At 37.9% G+C, this 21,395-nt stretch overlaps 5 protein-coding genes across 6 annotated transcripts; 2 read left to right on the plus strand and 3 right to left on the minus strand.

The window, feature by feature from the left end:
• Positions 1 to 1,047: 1,047 nt before the first annotated feature.
• Positions 1,048 to 8,684, minus strand: LOC124303348 (mucin-3A-like). Of its 2 annotated transcripts, none has more exons than XM_046760437.1 (3): positions 8,389 to 8,684; positions 4,544 to 7,162; positions 1,048 to 4,421 (listed from the first exon to the last, which is right to left on the minus strand). In XM_046760437.1, exons 1-3 carry the CDS (start codon positions 8,486 to 8,488, stop codon positions 1,267 to 1,269), a joined length of 5,874 nt encoding a protein of 1,957 aa, XP_046616393.1. In that variant the 5' UTR covers positions 8,489 to 8,684; the 3' UTR covers positions 1,048 to 1,266. The 2 variants fall into 2 exon arrangements, with proteins under 2 accessions (XP_046616393.1, XP_046616394.1); XM_046760438.1 differs by lacking the exon at positions 8,389 to 8,684 and adding an exon at positions 7,973 to 8,039.
• Positions 8,685 to 9,968: 1,284 nt separating this feature from the next.
• LOC124303355 (uncharacterized) lies at positions 9,969 to 13,904 on the minus strand. Its single transcript, XM_046760453.1, has 4 exons — positions 13,717 to 13,904; positions 13,030 to 13,138; positions 12,042 to 12,748; positions 9,969 to 10,816 (listed from the first exon to the last, which is right to left on the minus strand). Exons 2-4 carry the CDS (start codon positions 13,079 to 13,081, stop codon positions 10,316 to 10,318), a joined length of 1,260 nt encoding a protein of 419 aa, XP_046616409.1. The 5' UTR covers positions 13,082 to 13,138; positions 13,717 to 13,904; the 3' UTR covers positions 9,969 to 10,315.
• Positions 13,905 to 13,982: 78 nt separating this feature from the next.
• On the plus strand, positions 13,983 to 15,368 carry LOC124303359 (gem-associated protein 7-like). Its single transcript, XM_046760460.1, has 2 exons — positions 13,983 to 14,270; positions 15,160 to 15,368. Exons 1-2 carry the CDS (start codon positions 14,138 to 14,140, stop codon positions 15,345 to 15,347), a joined length of 321 nt encoding a protein of 106 aa, XP_046616416.1. The 5' UTR covers positions 13,983 to 14,137; the 3' UTR covers positions 15,348 to 15,368.
• A 91-nt stretch (positions 15,369 to 15,459) lies between these two features.
• LOC124303357 (mediator of RNA polymerase II transcription subunit 30) lies at positions 15,460 to 19,611 on the minus strand. The gene is made up of 5 exons (XM_046760455.1): positions 19,398 to 19,611; positions 18,820 to 18,968; positions 17,966 to 18,373; positions 17,449 to 17,705; positions 15,460 to 17,268 (listed from the first exon to the last, which is right to left on the minus strand). Exons 2-5 carry the CDS (start codon positions 18,932 to 18,934, stop codon positions 17,170 to 17,172), a joined length of 879 nt encoding a protein of 292 aa, XP_046616411.1. The 5' UTR covers positions 18,935 to 18,968; positions 19,398 to 19,611; the 3' UTR covers positions 15,460 to 17,169.
• A 111-nt stretch (positions 19,612 to 19,722) lies between these two features.
• Positions 19,723 to 21,152, plus strand: LOC124303356 (uncharacterized). The gene is made up of 3 exons (XM_046760454.1): positions 19,723 to 20,105; positions 20,197 to 20,319; positions 20,389 to 21,152. Exons 1-3 carry the CDS (start codon positions 19,836 to 19,838, stop codon positions 20,980 to 20,982), a joined length of 987 nt encoding a protein of 328 aa, XP_046616410.1. The 5' UTR covers positions 19,723 to 19,835; the 3' UTR covers positions 20,983 to 21,152.
• Positions 21,153 to 21,395: the final 243 nt, after the last annotated feature.

The following is a 21,395-nucleotide window of genomic DNA, read 5'->3' on the forward strand; positions in this document are numbered from 1 at the left end:
TCGCGTATCTAGAGGAAAATTAGACGCAGTGTGACCTTCTCAAAATGACCCAACTGCCATATGACAAGCACAGCCAAAGGCAATTCGATATAAATTTTACTCCAATAGCTATCGTACCATTGGCTATGAGGTTTATTGAAACAACTATCATTTTTATAATTGTTACCACTCAGCCGCATTAAATGATACAGCCTTGATCGTTCAGTATTTTTCAGAGGATTTGATTCGCTAGAAGATTTGTTTGACCACTAATGAATTTTTACTTAAAGTTAACTTTCGAGCCGAGGCGTGTAACTTATTTTAACCGTTCGAGCTACGGATTTCGACGGACACTTTTTTAGAAAATTTAAGTCCCTGCAAGATGTGGCTGATTGTGAGTGGTAATAATTAAAAAAAATAATGAATTCTTCCCCGTGTTATTTAAATGGGAAAGCTCCGAATTTCGAGCGCAGGCTTGGAAAATTGGACGCAAGGTATATCCTTGTGTCAAATACCCTCCTGTACGTACGTCTAATTGTAAGAACTCGATACACATTCCAACTTTGATCGCTATGAGAGCCCAGAATACTGAACGACACCGAGGATCACGTGGTCGTTGTTCAAACGGAATTGCGCAGTTAATTACCACATGTGCAATCGTTAAACAGTTGTACAAACGAAAAGACAAAGAAAATGGTAGATGAAGAAGGCGTCCAGCACGGCACTCCACTTTTTCAGATACATTTGTAATTTATTCGCTTATACAGAAGTGTAATAATGGATGATGGCAAAGTTAGTCGTTATTGATGATACATGTATCTTTACATAATATTTACATTACCAATATGTTTGATATTGGGCTCTCTGTAAGGTAGTGGGCAAACAATTCGTGCCGCTCGTGTTGAATCGACGCCTATCGCTTGCAATAAATAAAGATTGAAATTATAAGAATATACAAAATGAGAAGTGGAGCAATAGAGCGGGGAAAAATGGATCACTGTTTTACGTTACTTATAGAATTTAAGCAGTGACAGCCTCTAAGCGTTTTGGTAACGTACGTCATTTTTGCTCTACACACGAATGACGTTAGAAGTTTTTCACCACAACCTACGTTCAATAAAATATTTTCAAGCCTTCATCTCACATTGTAAAAAAGTTTTTATATTTCTACGAAAATACATTTCCTGCGTCAAGGATAAATATGCGGGCTATAGCAAAAGTGCTGTGGGCTCCGACTTGTTTGGGTAAAAAATTCAGCACACCTTGGTTTCAAGCTCCAAGTGTTAACTAAGCCTTGGGTACTTCTCTGATGCCAGAACTTTTATCTTTGTCATTAACGAAAAACTTCCGAATCTCAGCGTCAATGAGAGGATCTGATTCCATGTAACCGGTCTGTGGTGCTACTTCTCCCTTCAATTCCAGATCCATTGCAGCATCCTTTTTGGCGCGTCTTGGCTGTTGATGTTCGACTTGAAGAAATGGATTCATGTTCTCACCCTCGAGATCATGCAGATTATTAAAGTGTGTACCTTGTTCGTGATTTATTCGACTATCAGAAAATCGGTGGAACTCGTTTTTTGCATTATTGCTAAAGGAATTTGTGCCCTTGTACTGCTGAGATCCTGCATCAACTATCGTATGTTGGTCAGCTTCGAAAAGAATCATCGCCAACTGATGATTCATGAACTCCCACGACCTGCGATTTGACTCATTCACCATAAGGGGCCAAAGATCTCCAAAAATTTCACTCAATTCGTCTTTCGTTTTCGCGTTTAAATTATTTTGTCGTAATTCCTCGATGACAAGCGGTATCAAGCTCAGTAAAGTCTTTTGGTCAGCGATAACAATCTCATTATACAGAGATCGTGGCGGTTCCAAATCCAAATTAGGATTTGTTTGGTATTCTGAATAGCCACTGTTGCCTGGGTCCTTTACAAGGTATCCGAATCTCGGCTCAACTTCCACATTGGCCACAGAACCAGGCATATCATCTATTGTTACTGCCGAACCGATTTCCGACATTGTTCTTCTATACTCAGGTAATGCAGTTGCATGGTAGCTTTCGTCGCGGTTCTCAATCACTTGTCCAAAGTCTTCTTCAACTTTAGTATCGTCCTCAGAAATAAGTACCTTGGTTGTCTCGAGTACAAGATCAGCAGGTGTTGTTGAAATCGTTGCGGTCAAAGCTTCTCCATAACTTGTCGAAGCGATGGGAGTTACATCAATAGTTGCTGTTGCATAGCCGTTGTTTTCTTCATTCGTCGAAAGATATTTGAAATCCCGTTCGAGTTCAAGATCTTTTTCAGGAGTGGACACGTCATCTGTCTCGGATGAAGTATCAGTCAAAATGATTTCCGTCGCCGTATTTTCGTAACTCGTTGACCCGACCATGGAGACTGTATCAGTATTTTCAGTCACATACTCTCTATTGTCTTGGCTCCCTACAGGATATTCGTCACCCTTTTCAAGTTCGTCGTTGGCTACAGAGTTTAGTGAATCGTCCGCCTCGGTTAAAGTATCGGCAGATGGTGTGAGGAAGATTTCCGTAGTTGTTTCTTCATGATCAGGAGATGCAGGTGCTTGGTCTGCACGTTCGTCTTGGTTCTCCATCACTCGTGCAGAGTCTTCTTCAACGTTAGTATCATCCTCAGACAGAATTACCCGAGTTGTCTCGAGTAGAATATCAACGGGTGTCGTTAAAATCTTTGCAGTTGAAGCTTCGCCATAACTTGTCGAACCGATGGAAGTTACATCAATAGTTGCTGTTGCATAGCCGTTGTTTTCTTCAGTCGTCGAAAGATATTTGAAATCCCGTTCGAGTTCAAGATCTTTTTCAGGAGTGGACACGTCATCTGTCTCGGATGAAGTATCAGTCAAAATGATTTCCGTCGCCGTATTTTCGTAACTCGTTGACCCGACCATGGAGACTGTATCAGTATTTTCAGTCACATACTCTCTATTGTCTTGGCTCCCTACAGGATATTCGTCACCCTTTTCAAGTTCGTCGTTGGCTACAGAGTTTAGTGAATCGTCCGCCTCGGTTAAAGTATCGGCAGATGGTGTGAGGAAGATTTCCGTAGTTGTTTCTTCATGATCAGGAGATGCAGGTGCTTGGTCTGCACGTTCGTCTTGGTTCTCCATCACTCGTGCAGAGTCTTCTTCAACGTTAGTATCATCCTCAGATAGAAATACTCGAGTTGTCTCCCGTAGAATATCAGCGGGTGTCGTTAAAATCGTTGCAGTTAAAGCTTCTCCATAAGCTGTTGAACCGATGGGAGTTACATCAGTAATTACTGTTGCATAGCCGTTATTTTCTTCATTCGTGGAAAGATATCCGGAATCGTGTTCGAGTTCGAAACCTTTTCCGAGAGTGGACGCATTATTTGTCTCGAATGGAGTATCAGTAGAAATGATTTCCGTCATCGTGTTTTCGTAACTTGTTGAACCGATCATGGAGTCTGTTTTAGTATTTTCAGTTACATAGTCTCTATTGTTTTGTCTCTCTACAGGATATTCGTCACCCTTTTTAAGTTTGTCGTCGGCTTTAGAGTCGAGTGAATCGTCCGTCTCGGTTAAAATATCAGCGGGTGATGTAAAGACGGTTTCCGTATTCGTTTTTTCATCACTTGTGAAACCGATGGATGTTAGATTAGTAGTTGCAACTGCGCGGTCAGTATTGTCTTGACCATCGATAGTGTATTCACTCTTGTTTTCAACATTTACGCCGTCTTCAGAGCTAGGAACATCAAATGCCTCTGTTAAGGTATCGGTTAAAGCTATGTCCATGATTGTTTCCTCATTATTCGTTAAGCTGATAGAGCCTGGTTCAATAGACTCAAGTGCGTAACTGCTGGCGTCTTGGTTTTTTGAATGATTCTGTTCGACTTCAATATCGAGTACGCTATTGATAGGTAATATTGATTTTATTTCTTTAGTCGAATCCTCATGACTGGTATAACTGGTGAAGGCTGCGTCAGTAATAAATGGTGTTGTTCTAATTTTTTGGTTCTCCACGGAATATTCTGAGTCTTCAACTCCAATTCCAGTACCATCGTCAATAGTGGGTACATTAGTTGTCCCCAGAATAATATCAGTAGGTGCGGTGAAAGCGATTTCCGTTAATTGTTCTCCAATATTTGTAGAGCTAATGGATGTTGTATAAGGATATACTGTTACATAGCTACTGTACTCCTGATGTCTCACTGAATAATCACTGTCCTCGTCATCTCCGACACCGTTCTCAGAATTGGATACATCATCCGCATCCAATGGAATGGCAGGAACTGATGTTAACGCTATTTCCGTGGTCCATTTTTCATTACCAGTCAACCTGATATTGGTTGCATCAATGTTTGAGAAGTGCTCGTTCCCCGTCATGGGTTGCTCAGATATCGCAGATGAAAGTGTCCGACTAACTTCAGGAGATTCTGGGTCGACTGGATCTATAAGGATTTAAATTTCAATTAGAACTTATTAACAGTGATCTGAGAAATTTCTATGTTATAAAAAGTTATGACCATCATATTTTGTATATCATCAAACATCAAAGAATAAGTGGACCTACCAATAGTTGACAATGCATTCAAAGTCGCGTCTTTCTCAACTGGAGCATCCATGGTTATTTTTGTGTCATTTGTTGAACTATTGACAGGTATCCCAGCGAAGGTGAATGTACCGTCCAAAGTTGTAGTCATCTCCGTTAATATTACAGGCTGATATATCGAAACAACTTCTGCTGTAGACATCTGCTCGCTGGTGTTCAAAGTTTTGAATGGCACATTCGTAATTACAAACATTTGATCATAAGTCATGGTTGTTGCTGGTCGAACGGTAGAAGTTGGGGATTTCGAAACAGTTTCCTCAATCACTTTTGCTCTACTTGTTGAAGTTTGGACGGATACATCAGCATTTGAAGATATTTCATTTGAATCGACGATTGTCTCGGTTGGTTGAGTTGGAGCCGGTGTCGTTGAAATAATATTTGTTATTGCTTCTAAGTCATACTTCAAATCGCTGAAACGCACCTCCTCATTTACATTTCTTTCTTCTAAAATAACAATTGTCGCTGTTAAGGTAGTTTCAGGGATCGATGAAACCATCTCTGTAGTTGTATCTGCTTCAGTTTCCAAACTCTGATAGGGTGTTACTTCAGTTAAAGACATGTATCTCAAATCTGCTGTTGCCTCGGTGGAAAATGTGGAAGGTGGAAATGTCCAGTGAGCGATTGTAGTCGTTTCAGTATTGTTCGTCGAAGTCTCAAAAAGTGTACGAGGACTTGAAAATGTTTCACCGAAAGGTTTGGTTACATCAGGCAACATTGGAACAGTTTCCGTATTGTGTTCTCCTTCGGTTATCGTCCTGTGAAAAACCGTATCCATGATCGATGCTTCTCGATTCCAATTGATGCTTGTTTCAGGTGGAACTGCATATGATGACGATGATGCAATTTCTGCAGTTATTTTTGCGTCTTGTGTCGATGTTCCGAAGGATGCGTTCGAGCCATACGCGGTGTCATTTAAATTAATAGATACCTCTGTTAAACCTATAAAATCTGCATACGCCGAAACGACGTTTGTACTCGTTTCTGCGTAATTTCTGGAATTGTCAAAGGATGTCACTCCACCTATAGTCACATCATCCAAAGGTGAGAACGGTTTAATTGGAGTAACGGAAGAGAACGTCGATGCGGTCTCGTCGATTATTTCCACCTCAGTCGGTAAAAAATCAAAGTGTGTTTCAGTCGTTGAATGTATTTCATCTAAACCGATAATCGTCTGGTTTGGAAGTTTAGGAACCAAAAATGTCGAATCAATGCCTGTTTTTGGTTCCGAGTCCTTTATCGTACCGTCAACGGCCGAATCGACAGTTTTGGATTCTACTTCCTGATTAGTCGAATGTACATTTATAAACGCAACACCTGTTCCGTATTCTTCAACAGTCGTTTCTGATACTGGCGATTCAAAAAGAGTTTCTTCTGTCACCGAGACAGTATCTATCACGGAATTGAGGTCGGAGGTCGAAGGTATTTGAGAGGTTGCTTCTGCACCGAGAATCGAGGTCGTAAATTCTTCAGCTGTGATGCTGGGGGTCGGATCTATAACCACAGACGTAAGAATTGAACCACTTTTTTCAACTATTGATTCCACGTCGATTACCGAACTTGGTATAGATTCAGGCTTGATTCCAGATTCGATAGTTGTCTGCGAGTGCTGCAATGGCTCTAACGAAGTCACTTCTGTTTTCGATGTCGTTTTACTTGGAATGGTAGAAAATACAATTTCACCATTGTGAGTAGCTGCTTCAACGTCAACGGTTTGTTCATCGCCACTTCCAGTCATACTCACGGTTTCAAAACCAGTTTCAGTTTCTACGGTAGCACCGCTGAATTCCGTGAATGGCGGTTCTGTCGTACTTGCATCAAAAATTAGATTCTCGAGGATAGATTCCGTTGGTTTCACTGTTGAGGTCAGTGAGTCAATTAAAACCGAATCATAGGAAGGTAGCCGAGGTTTTGTAACTTCGTAATTCTCCATAGAATCAAAAATCTTTACAGCCTGACCCACTTCCGGAGTTTCCACAGTCGTTGGCCGATTAATCGAAAACGTCGTGAGAATTTCCGAAGCCTGGTGAAGCCCGGATGTACCCGGATTTTGTATTGTTACCGGTCGAACGACTGGATCCACCGATGAAAAACTTGACGGCGCCTCGGTATTAGGCGGGAAAATGACGTCAAAATGCGCTCCAGGCTTCTTGACGATAACGTGATCTTCGTTCATGGTGTGAAAAGGTATTTTTCCGAATTTATTTCGCCATTCGATACTATGCATTTTGTCTATCAATGCCTGCTGTCGCAGAAAAACCTGCTTGAGCCTTTCCATTGCTGCGCTAGCGATAACTCTGAAATTGCGGTCAATCAGTATACCTTTTTTGTACAACCAAATTGGGTTCCCGAATCCATATATGCCCGGCTGAATTTTTGGAATAGTTTTTCGGTGGGATTTGTTCATATCTTGACCAAGATCAATGACCAATGGTAAAGGACTCTGCTGCTCGTTAGTCGAGCTTTGGAGACCATAAGGCACCTCTGAAGATCCTGGAACTGGGACGCGAAGTGGACGGTAAGAAGAAAAGCGCAATCTGTAGAAATCCTGGACTTCCTGGCTGGTACTTGGTGGATCAAATTCTGCAAAATTATTTCCGGTCAGAAAGCAATATTGACCCTGAACGATGAATAATTGTTGTAACTTTATGTAAGGGAATTTACTCATTGGGATTCAGTATTTAATACTCTAAATATGATTTTAAAAAATCGCTTCTTATTCTATAAGACACACAAAAAATTACAAAGACTAAACTTTGATACGTAAATTCATCCGATCATTCTATTCAATATTGTATAATAGTTATATTCATCATCAGTTCATTTAGGCACTAATTTATACTATCAATAGATAACAATTAAATGTTTCAAGTTTGTGACTCCAGCTCTTTATTACGAGAATCTCGAATAAGATAGACTACGTGCTATGGCGAACAAACACTGACATTTTCAGAAAAAAATTATTGTAGAATTTGGATTAAAAAAATCATATCGTACATTATTCCCTACTGTAAAAAAATATCTACAATTAGTAGCTAATAGCTGGACTTAGTTTGTCTTGGTATTTATTTTCTGGAATTATAATCAGTTGTATGTCAAAGGAAATAATACATAATAGATATATATCGCAATCACAATGAGATTTGATCACGAAACAGGCTTCGTAAGGTCGTAGTCGATTAGCAATCAGTATAATACAATGATTTCATTGATTTTAACTGTCAGATTTACCGGAAAACATACATTATTTAAGTAAAGTAAAAACTCAAAACACGATATATTTTTGTATTTTCCCATTTTATTTTGTATTTGTGATTGCTGAGCCTCGTAAATAACTATTGAAAACCTATGAAATCTATACTAAAATTCGATACATAATATTATACTACTTACTCGCTTTGTACCTATTGAATTAAGTCAACATGATTGTTCTCACGTCAGATTTGAACGAAACACTTGTCACACACACAGACACACTCATATATGTATATACATGTTATATATAAATATATATAGGTATGTAACCAGAAAAGGAGGAAAGACGGCGGGCAAAAAAGGTGGATTATATTTCAAATTCTGGCTGAATATACAAAAATTATTACCCGTACGTCATTATTACAAGAAATATATATCGACACGTGGTATATTGATATAAATACAAACAGTGCTAAATTTGTTTGACCCTGAAGCACATGTGGCGTACTGCACGAAAGATTTTCACGAGACTATCGCAATCTGTGCTTGACAAAAAACATAGTATCCAAACTGTTGACGTGAAAATGGATTTATATTGAATAAATTTAACTTACTCCTGTGAGGCAATGGCAGTGCGTAAACACTGAGCACCACGCAGAGAAAAGTACAAACGTTCCGCAAGCTCATGATGAAGCACCAAAAATCGTTGATCATGCGTCGAAAATACGCTAATGATACGTGCACTTTTTGTGACAGGCACTTCTTGAACTCGAGTTCGTCTCACTGGACACCGAATCGGCGACTGGTAAAACTGGAAATAAATACCGATATTCACCGTGAGCGCGGGTACTTAAAACTCCGTTTGTTTACTGGGTTGAAGTATCCCATGGGCAACGGCCGGCACTAATCCCACTTTAAATCCCAATCTTACGGCTGCGTCATTCTCATCGCCCTTTCGATTAGGTAGAACAAGAGGACACAGGTAAGGTCTCAGAAATGGTAGAGATTACTGTTTACTCGAGTCTGTGAAACACACGCGCGCAGACATACACGATGGTAACCAGAGCTTTACAGAAGACACGAAAATATTGAAAATGCCTGTAGCGACTCTAAAGGCCTTACTTTTGAAACACCTGCTGATGGTGGAGAAGCAGACGGACTATTTTTATGAGCAAAGGTGCAATTTTAATCATCAAGTTTTATTTTGGGCTTGATAATAATTAGTAATTTGTAGATGTTGTGAGAAAATGAAGACTCTTTTTAAATTTTCACGCTGACTTCTACAAGGTGTATGCTGGTATGAAAATTTCACTTATATAAGCTGAGAATAAACTTCGATAACTGCATATCGATCAACAGAAAATGCAACTATACTAGTCCGAATTTTCGAAAAAATCCACAAACCAAACCTACACCTGTTTATCTACAAAGTTTTTTAATGCGTTACAAAGCGGTTCCGAATTCGAGAGAGGAGATCACAAATTATTTCTTCAGAGGATGGAATACCGTAAATATTTCAGATTAAACATTATCAATGGCTACGTTAAAAAGCCATAAAGAGTCTGATCGTAAAGCAAGTTCTGACCATAAAATGAGTAACTATATACGATTTATACGAAGATAAGTATTTTCCGTACACATGCATTTAATCGTAAGCCCTTCTTTGAGCAGTGTGTGCAGATTACGATTTTATCGTAAACATTGAAATTCATTACGTTATGAATACACAGTACATGAGTGGAAAATTTATGTAACTTTCATATAAAAACTAGAATATCGCACAGGGGCCATCTAACCGGAAATGTATAGTGATAATAATTTCAACCGAGCAGGTATCCCAAGCTACGATTAAATGCTGTTTAGGTACTTTACGAACTTGGGCGAAGACTCAGCTTTTGTTTCAACTGCAGTTTCGCGAATAAAGGAATCGGATTCATTAAGCCCTGACACCATTCCGTATTTTCAGTTAAATTTTGAGAAATACTGCTGGTTTGTGACGTACACCTTTTATCGTTGCCACTGACGATTGTTGCATTTTCTGGCCTCATTATTTTCCGATAAATTAGGATTCGTCAGAAGTAAGACTTCAACTATTAGATTTTTTCTTGTTTGAACTACTCAAGGAAATATAGGAACATATGGGCAAATGGTTTTTCCAAAATCTAAACGTTTCTTGATTTGTATTTATACGTTTTCTTTATTTTGTGCAAAAGTTGATATCGATCTGTAGAAGATTTCCAGCACCGTATGTTCAGAATTACGATTATACCTAAGACCACTAAAATTGTATTGACGTATTAATAAATATAATTCATGAGCATTAATCATCTAAATAATAAAGTAAACAAATTTCATAACATATGCTAGGTACATAAATGAATAACGTTATTGAACTATAAATTAAAAGTGAGAAAAAATCGATTACGTAAGTTTGGAAGAAAACAATTGATTTTCCGTTTACTCCCGGCGATTCAATTCATAAATTAAAATGTGGAAAACAATACCCTCGTACTTTAATGAAGTGGAAAAAAAAACATTACTTTATTTCAAGATCGGTCTAAACCCATCGAAATTCGGTTTATTTTGAGAATCATAAAAGTAGCGGTCGGCCTCGACGGTGTTCAGGAATTCGGGGAATCGTTCCCTGGGTGAAAACGAATTTACAAAAGGACTCGGATACGCCTCGGCGTTCGGGTAGGGATTAAAAGTCGCTGGTCTCTGAAAAGGCAGGGCAAACTTCTCCGGGTTATAATCGTCGAGGTATCTCTGCTGGGGGTTTTCGGTGGTAAACAGCAGATGCTCCAAGTCCTGAGGCATGCCTCCGTAATAACCATAAAACGGCGACAATTCGGTACCGTTTCCTGCTGACGTCGTTGACAACGTGACGTTTGGTACCATTGTGGTATTCGTTGGAACATCGGTTGTGGAAACCGTCGTCGACGTCGAAGTTGGAGTTGGAGTTGACGTTTTCCTAGTCAATGACAATTTCCCCAATTCTGGTCCATCGTTGTTCACCGACTCGACGATGGGATCCGTATCCAGCTGTGAAATTTATTGAAACAATGTTTCATCGCACAGAAGTTCATACGCCGCACAATTGCACAAAGCTGGAAAACAAATACTTGCGGAAGTTGGTGTTTTAAATATCCGTTGGGTAACAGGAGTTGCTTGTTATTTTCGAGGAAAAAAATTTACACCACATGAACCGAAGAAATGCACATAAATCATTTTTGAACGGAATTATTCTACTTTAATACTTCCACATTTTGCTTATACTAACATTCAAATATCGCCGTCAAAAACGATTTATTTTGAAAAATTTCTTTGCTCGTATTATGACAGCTTCTTAAAGAGATTATTGCCGTTGAATTGATTGAATCGATGAGTGACTAGGTTGAAAATTTAGATCGATTCATTTTGTGGCAGACTTATGATTCATACGACTTTAAATAAGTATTGACACTAAAAAATGGGGATAATCGACAAATTAAGATCTGTTTCAGAAACCAAAAATTTTTAATAATTCAGTACACTATTTACAATATATTAGTACAGCTACAATTTTGGGTAATGGACAATACAACGTGATTTATGAATCTGTATTTCCTCCGTATGTTAAAGTTAAGTTATACTTACTGTGAAAACCAGATTCTAACGTCCAAACAAATTAGCAAATTGATGGACACGTAAGAATTTTTACAATAGCCCCCCGTCCATGAAGTGATGTAGAGTAATGGCTGCCAACGATATTTGAGGATGATTGTCGATCGATTTGGGTGAAGTGGTTACGCAATCATTCGGAAAATTGTCAGCAGGAATTCATTACTACTGGATACAGAAACCGCCACCTACTCTACTATCCGTCAGAAAATTGACCATCGTCTCCCAAACTAATCCGCAATACATTTAATCGGATAAAGTAAGATGGAATTCTAATCAATCGACCTAGCTAATGGACAGTAAATTAGTAAAATTATAAATCACTTCCACCTGATGTTACTTTGGATCTGGGCTACAGAAGACATGCAGTTTTGCACTGTTATAAAATTTTCACTGACCCCATTTTCACTATTTGCTTAGTTCTCAATTCTTTCAACGATGTCATAAAATATTGAATCAAAAAATGTTTGTTTTCTTTAAACTGTCTTTGAACAGCTGATAAGTGTTCCGAATTTGCACATTTTACGCAGTTGTAACGGAATGATGAAAGGGCGTATAAATATTCTCACAAATGAATTTTCTAATGATACATAAAATAAAAACTCACTTCGTCCTTCACATCCGATGGAACAGCCCGTTTCAAGTCCACCTGAGTAGCCTGTGCTTCCGAAATTTCTTTCTCAGCGTCGTCCACAGCTTGTTCCTGAAGCTCTGAAGCAGCATCATCTTCCTTTTCGGTTGTCACTTTGTCATTATCTAAAGTAGTATCAACGACCTGGAGTTCTACCGGGGCACTAAGGTTGGAAATCTGTTGAGGTACAGGCTTGGAAAGAGGCACCGATGTGACGATTCGGTCGGTAGGTGGCTTAGTCGGAATTCCGCTCGGGAAATTCGGAAAAAAGTTTGAACCGATGCCCGGAACGGGGTATGGAACGGGATAGAGATACGGAAAGTAAGATTGCGGCTCGTACAAGGTGGTGAAATATCCCGGAGTGAGATAATGCAGCGCAATCGCGCCGTTCAACAGCTTTGCGAATGGCAGAGATCCAAGAAACTTTGGCTTGCGACGCTTGGCGTCGTTTTTCGTTAGCCGATTCTTCCCTTTAGAAATCGTAACTCGATCTGCTTCTTTAACCTCTCTTTCACCGCTTAAATTAATTTCTCTTTGACTATCGAGAAGTGCAGAGACTTCGAGAGGATTCTGAATTACCGCGTTGTCGATCCTTTTCAAAAATGTTACAAGCTTCGTGGGTTTCGTCAAGTTTTGTGTTTCCCTGCTGAAAACTTGACGTCGAATTGTCGAGCATTGCACTTCTGAAAAACGTGAAATATTACAAAATTTCATTCTAAAGAAGCAAGTTCATTTTTTGAAAAAGGCCTAGTAATCAAAAAGTATTTTTGCAAAACGGACGCTTTTGATCTGAAGATTACGAAATCCCGAAACCTATTTCTGCTGAAACTCGTTTCATAAAACGAATGTACTTTTTTCTATAATTATCATTATTGGAAACTTGGGAAACAACGCAACAATAACACAAAAGTTGTCGTAATAAACTCAAGATGTAAAATTCTAAAATAGAACACGTGATACGCACCATTTTCGCAAAGACTGAAGACAATTAACACGGAGATTGTGGCTGCGAACATCGCGACAGAATGACTCGCGGTTGATGAAAGTACGGAGACTTAACCAGTCATTCTACACTACATTTTCAATCATGCGGGCACCAGGCACCCTCATTTTTAGAGAAAGTATATTCACATGAATTTCACGATAACCGTGAATATATACAATTATATCTTCAAGACAAAGGTTTGCTATTCGTGAATGAGGTTTACGAGTTTTTTAGTAATTGTTTCTATCGCCTGATTATTACTTTCCGATACAAAGAAAAGCTAATAAGGTCAGAAAATTATACGAGTACATGGGTATGTATCAGATCCTGAGTTATTTGAATTGTAGAACATGAAAATTTTCAAAACGAAAATTTCTGTAATTTAAATTCTAATCCAAGTCGTGTATTCGTAGGTGATTAACCAACGTCGATAAACTGAAATCGATAAAAGTATATCACCATGCTGAAAACTTGCCTGACTTAAATCTCGACCTCTTTAAATGAGTAAAACTATCTAACGATAAAATTCAACAGAGAGAAAAACCTGAGTTATAAAATATTTCTTTGTTCCGTATAAACAGAAATAACGGAATTCCAATAACATTTACGATACCCGAGTTATAGGTGAAAAAATAAATAGAATAACGGCTGGCGGATCGATTATACCTCTAGCTTTACACCCGATCTTTGATACGAAGCGCCGGCGGATGCTACCGGTGTTTATTCTAAGAGTTTGAGCATAGGGGCAAGACTCCCCACTTCAAGGTACCCTGCATTTTACGTTTACATCCTATCGGCTCGTCTCAGCCTCGTCCGTAGTACTGCTGCACGGAATATCTTATAGCTTTGTCAAGCCAACGCCGCCCGCTCCGTTGCCTGAAGAAGTTCATAATCGAGCGCGAGCAGCTGTGCACGCTTCACGCATGCGTGGTGCTGCCATCATCAGCTGATTCGTTTCGTAGATAATAACGAAGCTTGGCAGCGGGACGTGAAGACCGCCGAAGTATACATAATATGAAGCTTTGATAGGTCGTATTTAAATAAAGAGAGAACAGCATTGCTCGTTATATTACGTATTCGAAGTTCTATGATGACCGAAAACAACGAAGAGACGAATCTTCCCGAAAACGAACTCGAATACGAGTTTTCAACACCGGATAAGCAAGAGGCGCGGGCTTTTCTGCGCGAACGATTCCTGCGTGTTATGACTGGAGTTATTGGTGAGTACTGTTCAAACTTCACAAATTCAAAAAAATATATTTTGGCGGAGAGTAATGGTTGCCACCGTTCGACTCGACGTTCACCTCGCAACTTTCACCCACGTGTTCTGATCGATGCACTTATGGATTCTTATGGATTCGCACCATTGAAAGCTTCTGTAGGTTTTCATACGCGTGCAGATAAATAAAAAATGTTTATCTTGGACTCCGAATTGTTACAAACATCGTGAATTGCACGCTTGCACTGATACCGTAACTTTCATGGCTACGCGCAATGTGTGTTCCGAATTCCGATGTAAAATGACGCTGTCATTTGTTTTACCGTCTTTTGTTTTACATTTTTGGATGATTGGAAAATACAACGCGCGGAATATCAAATGTTCTGCAGATCACAATGTCAATAATTCAATCAGAAGTAACACTGTAGAACGTTTTTAAGCTTTCAGTCTCAAATTAACGTTTATATTCGTACGTGTTAGAAATACATGTTATAGCTAGGGAAAAAAAGAAAATTTTATAATTGCATACATTTTCGGAGAAAACCTGTATCATGCCTTTAGTTTTTGAAAAGCTATTTTTGCCTAGAAAATTAATTGCCCTACTAAAATATATTTCGAATAAATGTTACTTGAATATTCTACACTAAAGAAAACAATTTATCAACGAAAACAGACGAGCTCTCTGGCTGAAATGCTGCTTGGCTATTTGCCATGCAACTTTCAGTATAGTCTACAGGCTACAAATCATACATGTAGTTATCTCTAATTCCGCAAAAGCTTTGAAAATTTAATAAGAACCTTTTAACAAAAAAGTAACACTTTGGTAAACTGAAATTTCGCCATTAAATTTTCTCAGCAAATATAAGTATTCGAAAATTCGTTTGTCACAGGTAAACACGCGACATTCCACATGTACGAAAATACAAAAGTCGACGCAGAATTTCGCGGATGCGATGTCGATTGCTTGGAGATATTTGCCAGGAACCTGGAAACTCCTTTGGGCAAAGTGCCTGAAGCTATTTTAAGAGCAACAGACGTCATTTGCATTGAAATTAATGGAATAACAACTCAATCATGAATAATATTTTCAAATAAAAGAGTTCTACTTATAGGAAAAAATAACTTAGTTACTAAGGAAGCTTGAATGTATAAATAAACAATTGCACATTAGAAATGTCGCATCACTGCAATTATATGCACCTGATAGATTATCCACCTTTAATGATAATCATGATACAGTATCTCCTTTACATTTGACGTTCATCAACATGATTTTTTGAACTTCAGAATCATTATTGATATAAGTAAAAAACAGTAAAAATTCTCAGGGGTGAGATTTCATTCAAACAATTTTTCGACACGGAACGTCATTTATACTAATATTCATGACTAGACGTTTTTCACACTGACTATCATAATAAAAAAAAAAACGTAAGAAAATTCATTACTTTCCTCACATGCCTAATAATAAGATTCAGATTACAATTAAAGGCATTTAATTTGTAGCATAATTCGATTATTTTTATGATAATATTAAAATAACCAATGAATAGTAAAAATATCAGTTTCTCGACGTTCAAAGACCGATTTTTAGCACAATGGTTGGTCAACATCTGAGATCGATTCACACTCGTATTTTTGACTACTTAAATTGATTAAAACAAAAGAATATTCCCGAAAAATCGGAGATATTAAAGGTGTTACCCTGTTTATTTCTTTATTGCCAAAATTGGAAGTTCTTGCATGAATCCTACTTTTGGCTACAAGTTCAATAAATAAAAAATCAAAGTTTGACCACGAAGCGACTATTGAAATTATATATAAACTGTTGTGAGTTTACATTCCAGTAATAATTGAGCAAGTATGTAAGTTGAATTAATGAAATACAGAAACATAAAAAAAAATCACTTTAATGGGGTTTACTTCCCGTAAATAGTTTATTTGTTTATGGTAATTTCATTTTTCATGACCCTCACCCTCCTATGCACTCACGAGCCCACACACCATTTTCTGACTGCCAAATGGACTCCGCAGAGGAGCTCGCTGCATGGATGGGAAGTCAGAAGTCAATATAGCAATTGTAATAGTAAGTTACTTAATTTTATATTATGTAATTTAATTATTATTATTTTCACTTTCAAGATATTCAACTAGGATGAGGTAGTTTTTAATATATTTTTTAAGCGTCTTTGTAATGTGATATAATTTTATGATACCAGTAACCTCTGATAATCACATAATGTTCACTCAATTGTGTAATTATTTAATAGTCAACAATAGAAACAACCTGTATTCCTATTATTGTATTGCCTTATTGAAATTTGAAAAAAAAATACACTTCTGACATAACATGACTGAATTCACTATAAATTAATTAATTCAAACTCGTAACTTGATGTTCGACATTTTCTACCAAAAAAGTCTTCACTCTCACTATCAGTTTGTCGAACATTTAAACCCTTCTAACGGATCAGGAACATAATGGTGTTGCGAGAATCCTTCGAACATTTTGATAAAATTACGATGAAATTCATTGGTCTCCGTACTCTCTGCGGTCGAGTTGCTCAAAAAATCATATTGATTTACATCACAGAAAATTTTGAAGTCAGCCAACTCGTTTCACATTTTTCGAGCATATTGATAGATGTTTCAACAATCTTTTTTCCGTCTAGTTAAAACAAACACTTTTAACGTAGTATTATTTCCAAATGAGTAATTCGGTTTCGGAAAAAACCTTAAGCGCATTTGAATTGCATATAACACAACAAATTTTGCATTATTTGTCAAATCCTTTTGCATAACACAATTTTTTACGGATTGCCGATAAACGCTTTTTTTTTTTTAATATGAGATTGTGAAAATCGAAATATACACTTAAAACATTAATCTTTTATCACATACTAGGAACGTCGCATTGTTAACATTGTATTTATCTCAGAAATTATCCGTCTTAGGTGATCTATTATCTCCTTCAGGTGTCGGTTCTTCAGCACCACTTGCTATAATAAACGATATTAGTGATATTACCGAAAAAACATCCAAGAATAAAGTTTCATTCAAAGAATTTTTCAAAACAGAACCTTATGATTCCTAATTTCTGCGATTCCACTCATCGGTTAGGAGTCTTGGCAGAGTGACTTGCATCCAATCTTAAAAATGATAATAGAAATTACACAAACCTCCATAATATCTTTGCTCTCTTCACAAGCCAAGCGATAAGATTCAGATGTTTTCTTTTCATCCGACTTCATGTCCCACTCTTCTTTCAACGGAATCAAACTCTCAATATGGGTGTACTCCATACCTGGTATCTGACAGTTTTCATTGCATTTTTCATAGATCAACCGTAAACGTTTAAACAGCAATTTCAACATTCGTAATTGCTCTTGCACCTTTGATTTCTTATCATTAGAAATAGTTGCTCCCTGTGCTGTACCTGTAGATAAAACAATTAATAATCAAATAATAAATATATAATAACAGAATAGATGAAGTAAAAGTTTGCTTGAACAAGAAATATATGCAATAAGAATTACTTAATTATTTGAGTAGTAATTGGTTGGAAATTTTTTTACGAGGCTTTTCTATACAAAAACATGGTTATAGGTAATGAAGAGATGAAATTATTCTATCTTCCTGTACATCCACATTCCAAAAAGTATTTAATTGACTTAAAAAAAATGTAGTTTCGCTTACCATTAGGTGGCTGTATAACTTTCAGTGTCTGGAAAACTTCGAGAGTGCGACTGACAATGTCTTGCACAGTCTCCTGTCCAAACCTGCACAAACTAGCAGTATTAAATTCTTTGTTTTGCTGTTGTTGTTGAGCTGGGGGTTGTGTAGGTGGTACAGGAGTCTGGGGAGTGGTAGCCTGGCTCCCTCCACCCTGATTATTTTGTTGTGCAAGAGCAGCTTGCTGCTGCTGTTGTAACTGCAGCTGCTGCTGTTGCATCTGCTGCATTTGCTGTTGCATTGCAACTGACTGTTGCTGCTGTTGTTGAGCTAAAACTTGTGCGCTAGGTATGCCCATAGTGTTAGAATTAACACCCCCAACACCGACGCCGACTCCTACACCCACTCCAAACTGTTGTGGACTTACCATTCCTGAAATGAACAAAACAATCAGATTGATGAAACAGGACATCTTTTGAAACTTAGTTTAGGTACGATTAAGCAGAAGCTTTAGTTCACCAACCCATGAGAAAATTTCTGTATTGAAAATCCAAATGAGGAATTGTTAGAAATGCTTCCGCGATCATGGTAACAAGTATTCACTTTGATTCGAATTGTAGATGGATATGTATATTTTTTTAAATAAAACAATGTTTATGAAATGGCACTTTATCCATAATTAGAATATCATTTAATATACGTATGTCTGATTATACCTCAATATCTCTTTTGGAATTTTCAACACAAATTTGTCTTGGCTGATAATTAAAATCAAATGTGTTCATTCTGACTTATGAACATACAGCCTTTTCTTGTGAAGATTACTGTTTTTGGTAATTTTTTTCACATTGATAAATCTATTAATTTGGTTTACTCACCTTGCTGTGCGCCCATAAGTCCAGGGACCATTTGTCCACTGCCAAATTGAGTCCGCATGGCAGCTTGTTGGGCAGATGGAAAGCCGGAAGGAAACGGGTGCTGTTGTCCAGCCATTTTTGGTTTTAGCGGTAACGAATGTATATGTTACCTGAGGGACAAACAAAAACAGAGCTTTGAGACATTACATTTTGAGCAAATATTCGCTACAAAGAAGACACAATTTCGAGGGAACTGTTGGAATGAAACTCTTTTGTGAATGGTTTGTTTTACTTGTACACGACAGGAAAAATTATAGAATTCCCAACGATACGAATAGAACTTCAAGAAGCATTATTGTAACTGCTGAAAGTTCTGCATATGTTTCGAGGTTATGTATATTAACTATTCGCAAGAAGAAATTGTTGTTAAAGAAGAGAAACATTATATAATTACAGAAAAACGACATGCGATAAAATGAGCCATGTGATAACAAAAGTGATGAAGCGAATAAATAGATCAAAATAATTGTATCACTGGCCAACCTAAGATGAAAGTAACGCTTCGTGAAGCGGTCGCATTCTTTGAGTGTTGAAATTACCTGATTAGACGGGTTGTTTGTGTTGTTACTTCGTGATGTCTTTACACTGTACAGCCTAACATCACTTTGAAACTCCAGTGGCAAAGGACTCGTTTTTCACTTTTTTTTACAGATTCTGGAACCTCGCGTTCAAATTTGTAAACTGTGTTTAGATTTTTAAAATTTCCGACCGGAATGTGCCCTACCTTTGCCATCCGAAGGAGTACGGAGTTTTGTCTTAAGCCCGCTGCACACGAGGCTTGTTTTGCTGATAGATCGCATGCGGGGTACTAGGATGGCTGCTCTGCTGGGAGCGCTGCTGGAAAGTGGCGCCTCTGATGGCTCTGAAGCGTGGTCGCGTGCTGGATTTCGGTGATAGAACGTGTGCTATTTTTCGTGATGGTTTTCTTGCGTGTTTTCATTGTTCTGACTTTTTTCGACTGAGATCCAAATTAAAAAATGACGCAAAGGTGGTCCGTGGAGCAAATAACCGTTTTAATTGATGCATACAAAGAGGAGCCGTGTTTGTATGCAACCAATTCGCCGAACTATCACAATAAAAACCTTCGAACCATGGCTCTTAATCGAGTGAACAACGCAGTGTTGAGGTTAAGGCCAGCGTCGACGACAAAAGAGTGCGCAAATAAATTTCATAATTTGCGAAATCAATTTAATATCGAGCACTCAAAGGTTAAATCCTCTTTAAAAAGCGGGACTGGCACCGATGACGTAAGTATTCTTTACTATTCAACTAAAAAATCTAAACTAACCTTAAATAAAAAATATAACCAATAATAAACATTTATGTAAACATTTCCAGATTTATAAACCGAGCCTGTGGTACTACCAAAAACTTTTGTTCCTCGATTCCTACGTGATCCCGCGTAGAAACAGGACTTCTCTTGATAGTCAGGTTTCGCTGTCCGATATGCCGCTGAGTCAGGTAATGCTAAAAATGATAAAACATGAAAAACACTTTGTGAATGCAAAACTCATGCCTTTTTGTTTGTAGGGTACAGCAACACACATGATGGAAGAGAACTCCGAAGACGGAGCTTATTACGAGAACGTTGAGTACGTGGATGATGTTCTTATCACAGAGTTTGACGGGATGATTCGAGCGCAGGAGAATCTCTGTGGATCTTCTTCAACAATACAAGTGTCGGATACGCATAGTACTTCGCTGCAGATCCATAAACATTCATCACCATCTCTACATAGGAGTCGCTCATCATCCCTTTCATCAGTAACGGCCAACAACCTGCAAGAAAATACATTTCCACGTCCTCATAGTTCCTCGCAATCCAGCTCTTCGACGTCTGGAGTAGGCTCTTCGGCAAAACGCAAAAGAAAGAATCCGCGATTGGACGACAGTGACGAATTTTCCACCGTCATAAAAAATTTAACCGATTCCATAAATGCGCCTATCACCATCAACACGCCTCCGACAAATTCAACTCCAGACTGCGTAGATGGATTTTTAACATTCATGGGGAGCTTACTGCGACAGTTTCGAGATGAACAATTGAAGCTGGAGGTAATGAATGAAGTTACCCAATTAATTATCAATGCCAAAACTACCGACTACCATCGATCAAAAAATTAAAAAAAATACCTCAGCTCTTGAAGCTTTAAGCAATGTACGTACATCGATGTTAAAAATTGAGAGAAAAAGAAACTAAAAATCCGAATTTATACCTGTACGTGATTGATCTTGATGTATAAAAAAAAAACAACAATAAATATAAATTTTATTCTGATTGATGTGTAGCACTTTGAATATAAGCCACTGTATTTTGCTATGAATCTCGATGTATCGTGTCTCTACTTCTGTAGAAAAGCAAAATACTATTTTTAAAAACCCGATAAAAAAACGACGAACGAGAAATTTTTGTTTTCCACGTTTTCCTTAAGTTTTCAAAATTCAAAAATCGAAAAAAAACAATCATGACAATTTCTTCGATGTAAAATCTTGTTCGATCGAGGGGGAATAAATTCTGGTTAGAAAGTGACAGAAGA

Source organism: Neodiprion virginianus, chromosome 4, assembly GCF_021901495.1.
Source record: "Neodiprion virginianus isolate iyNeoVirg1 chromosome 4, iyNeoVirg1.1, whole genome shotgun sequence".
NCBI lineage: Eukaryota > Metazoa > Arthropoda > Insecta > Hymenoptera > Diprionidae > Neodiprion > Neodiprion virginianus.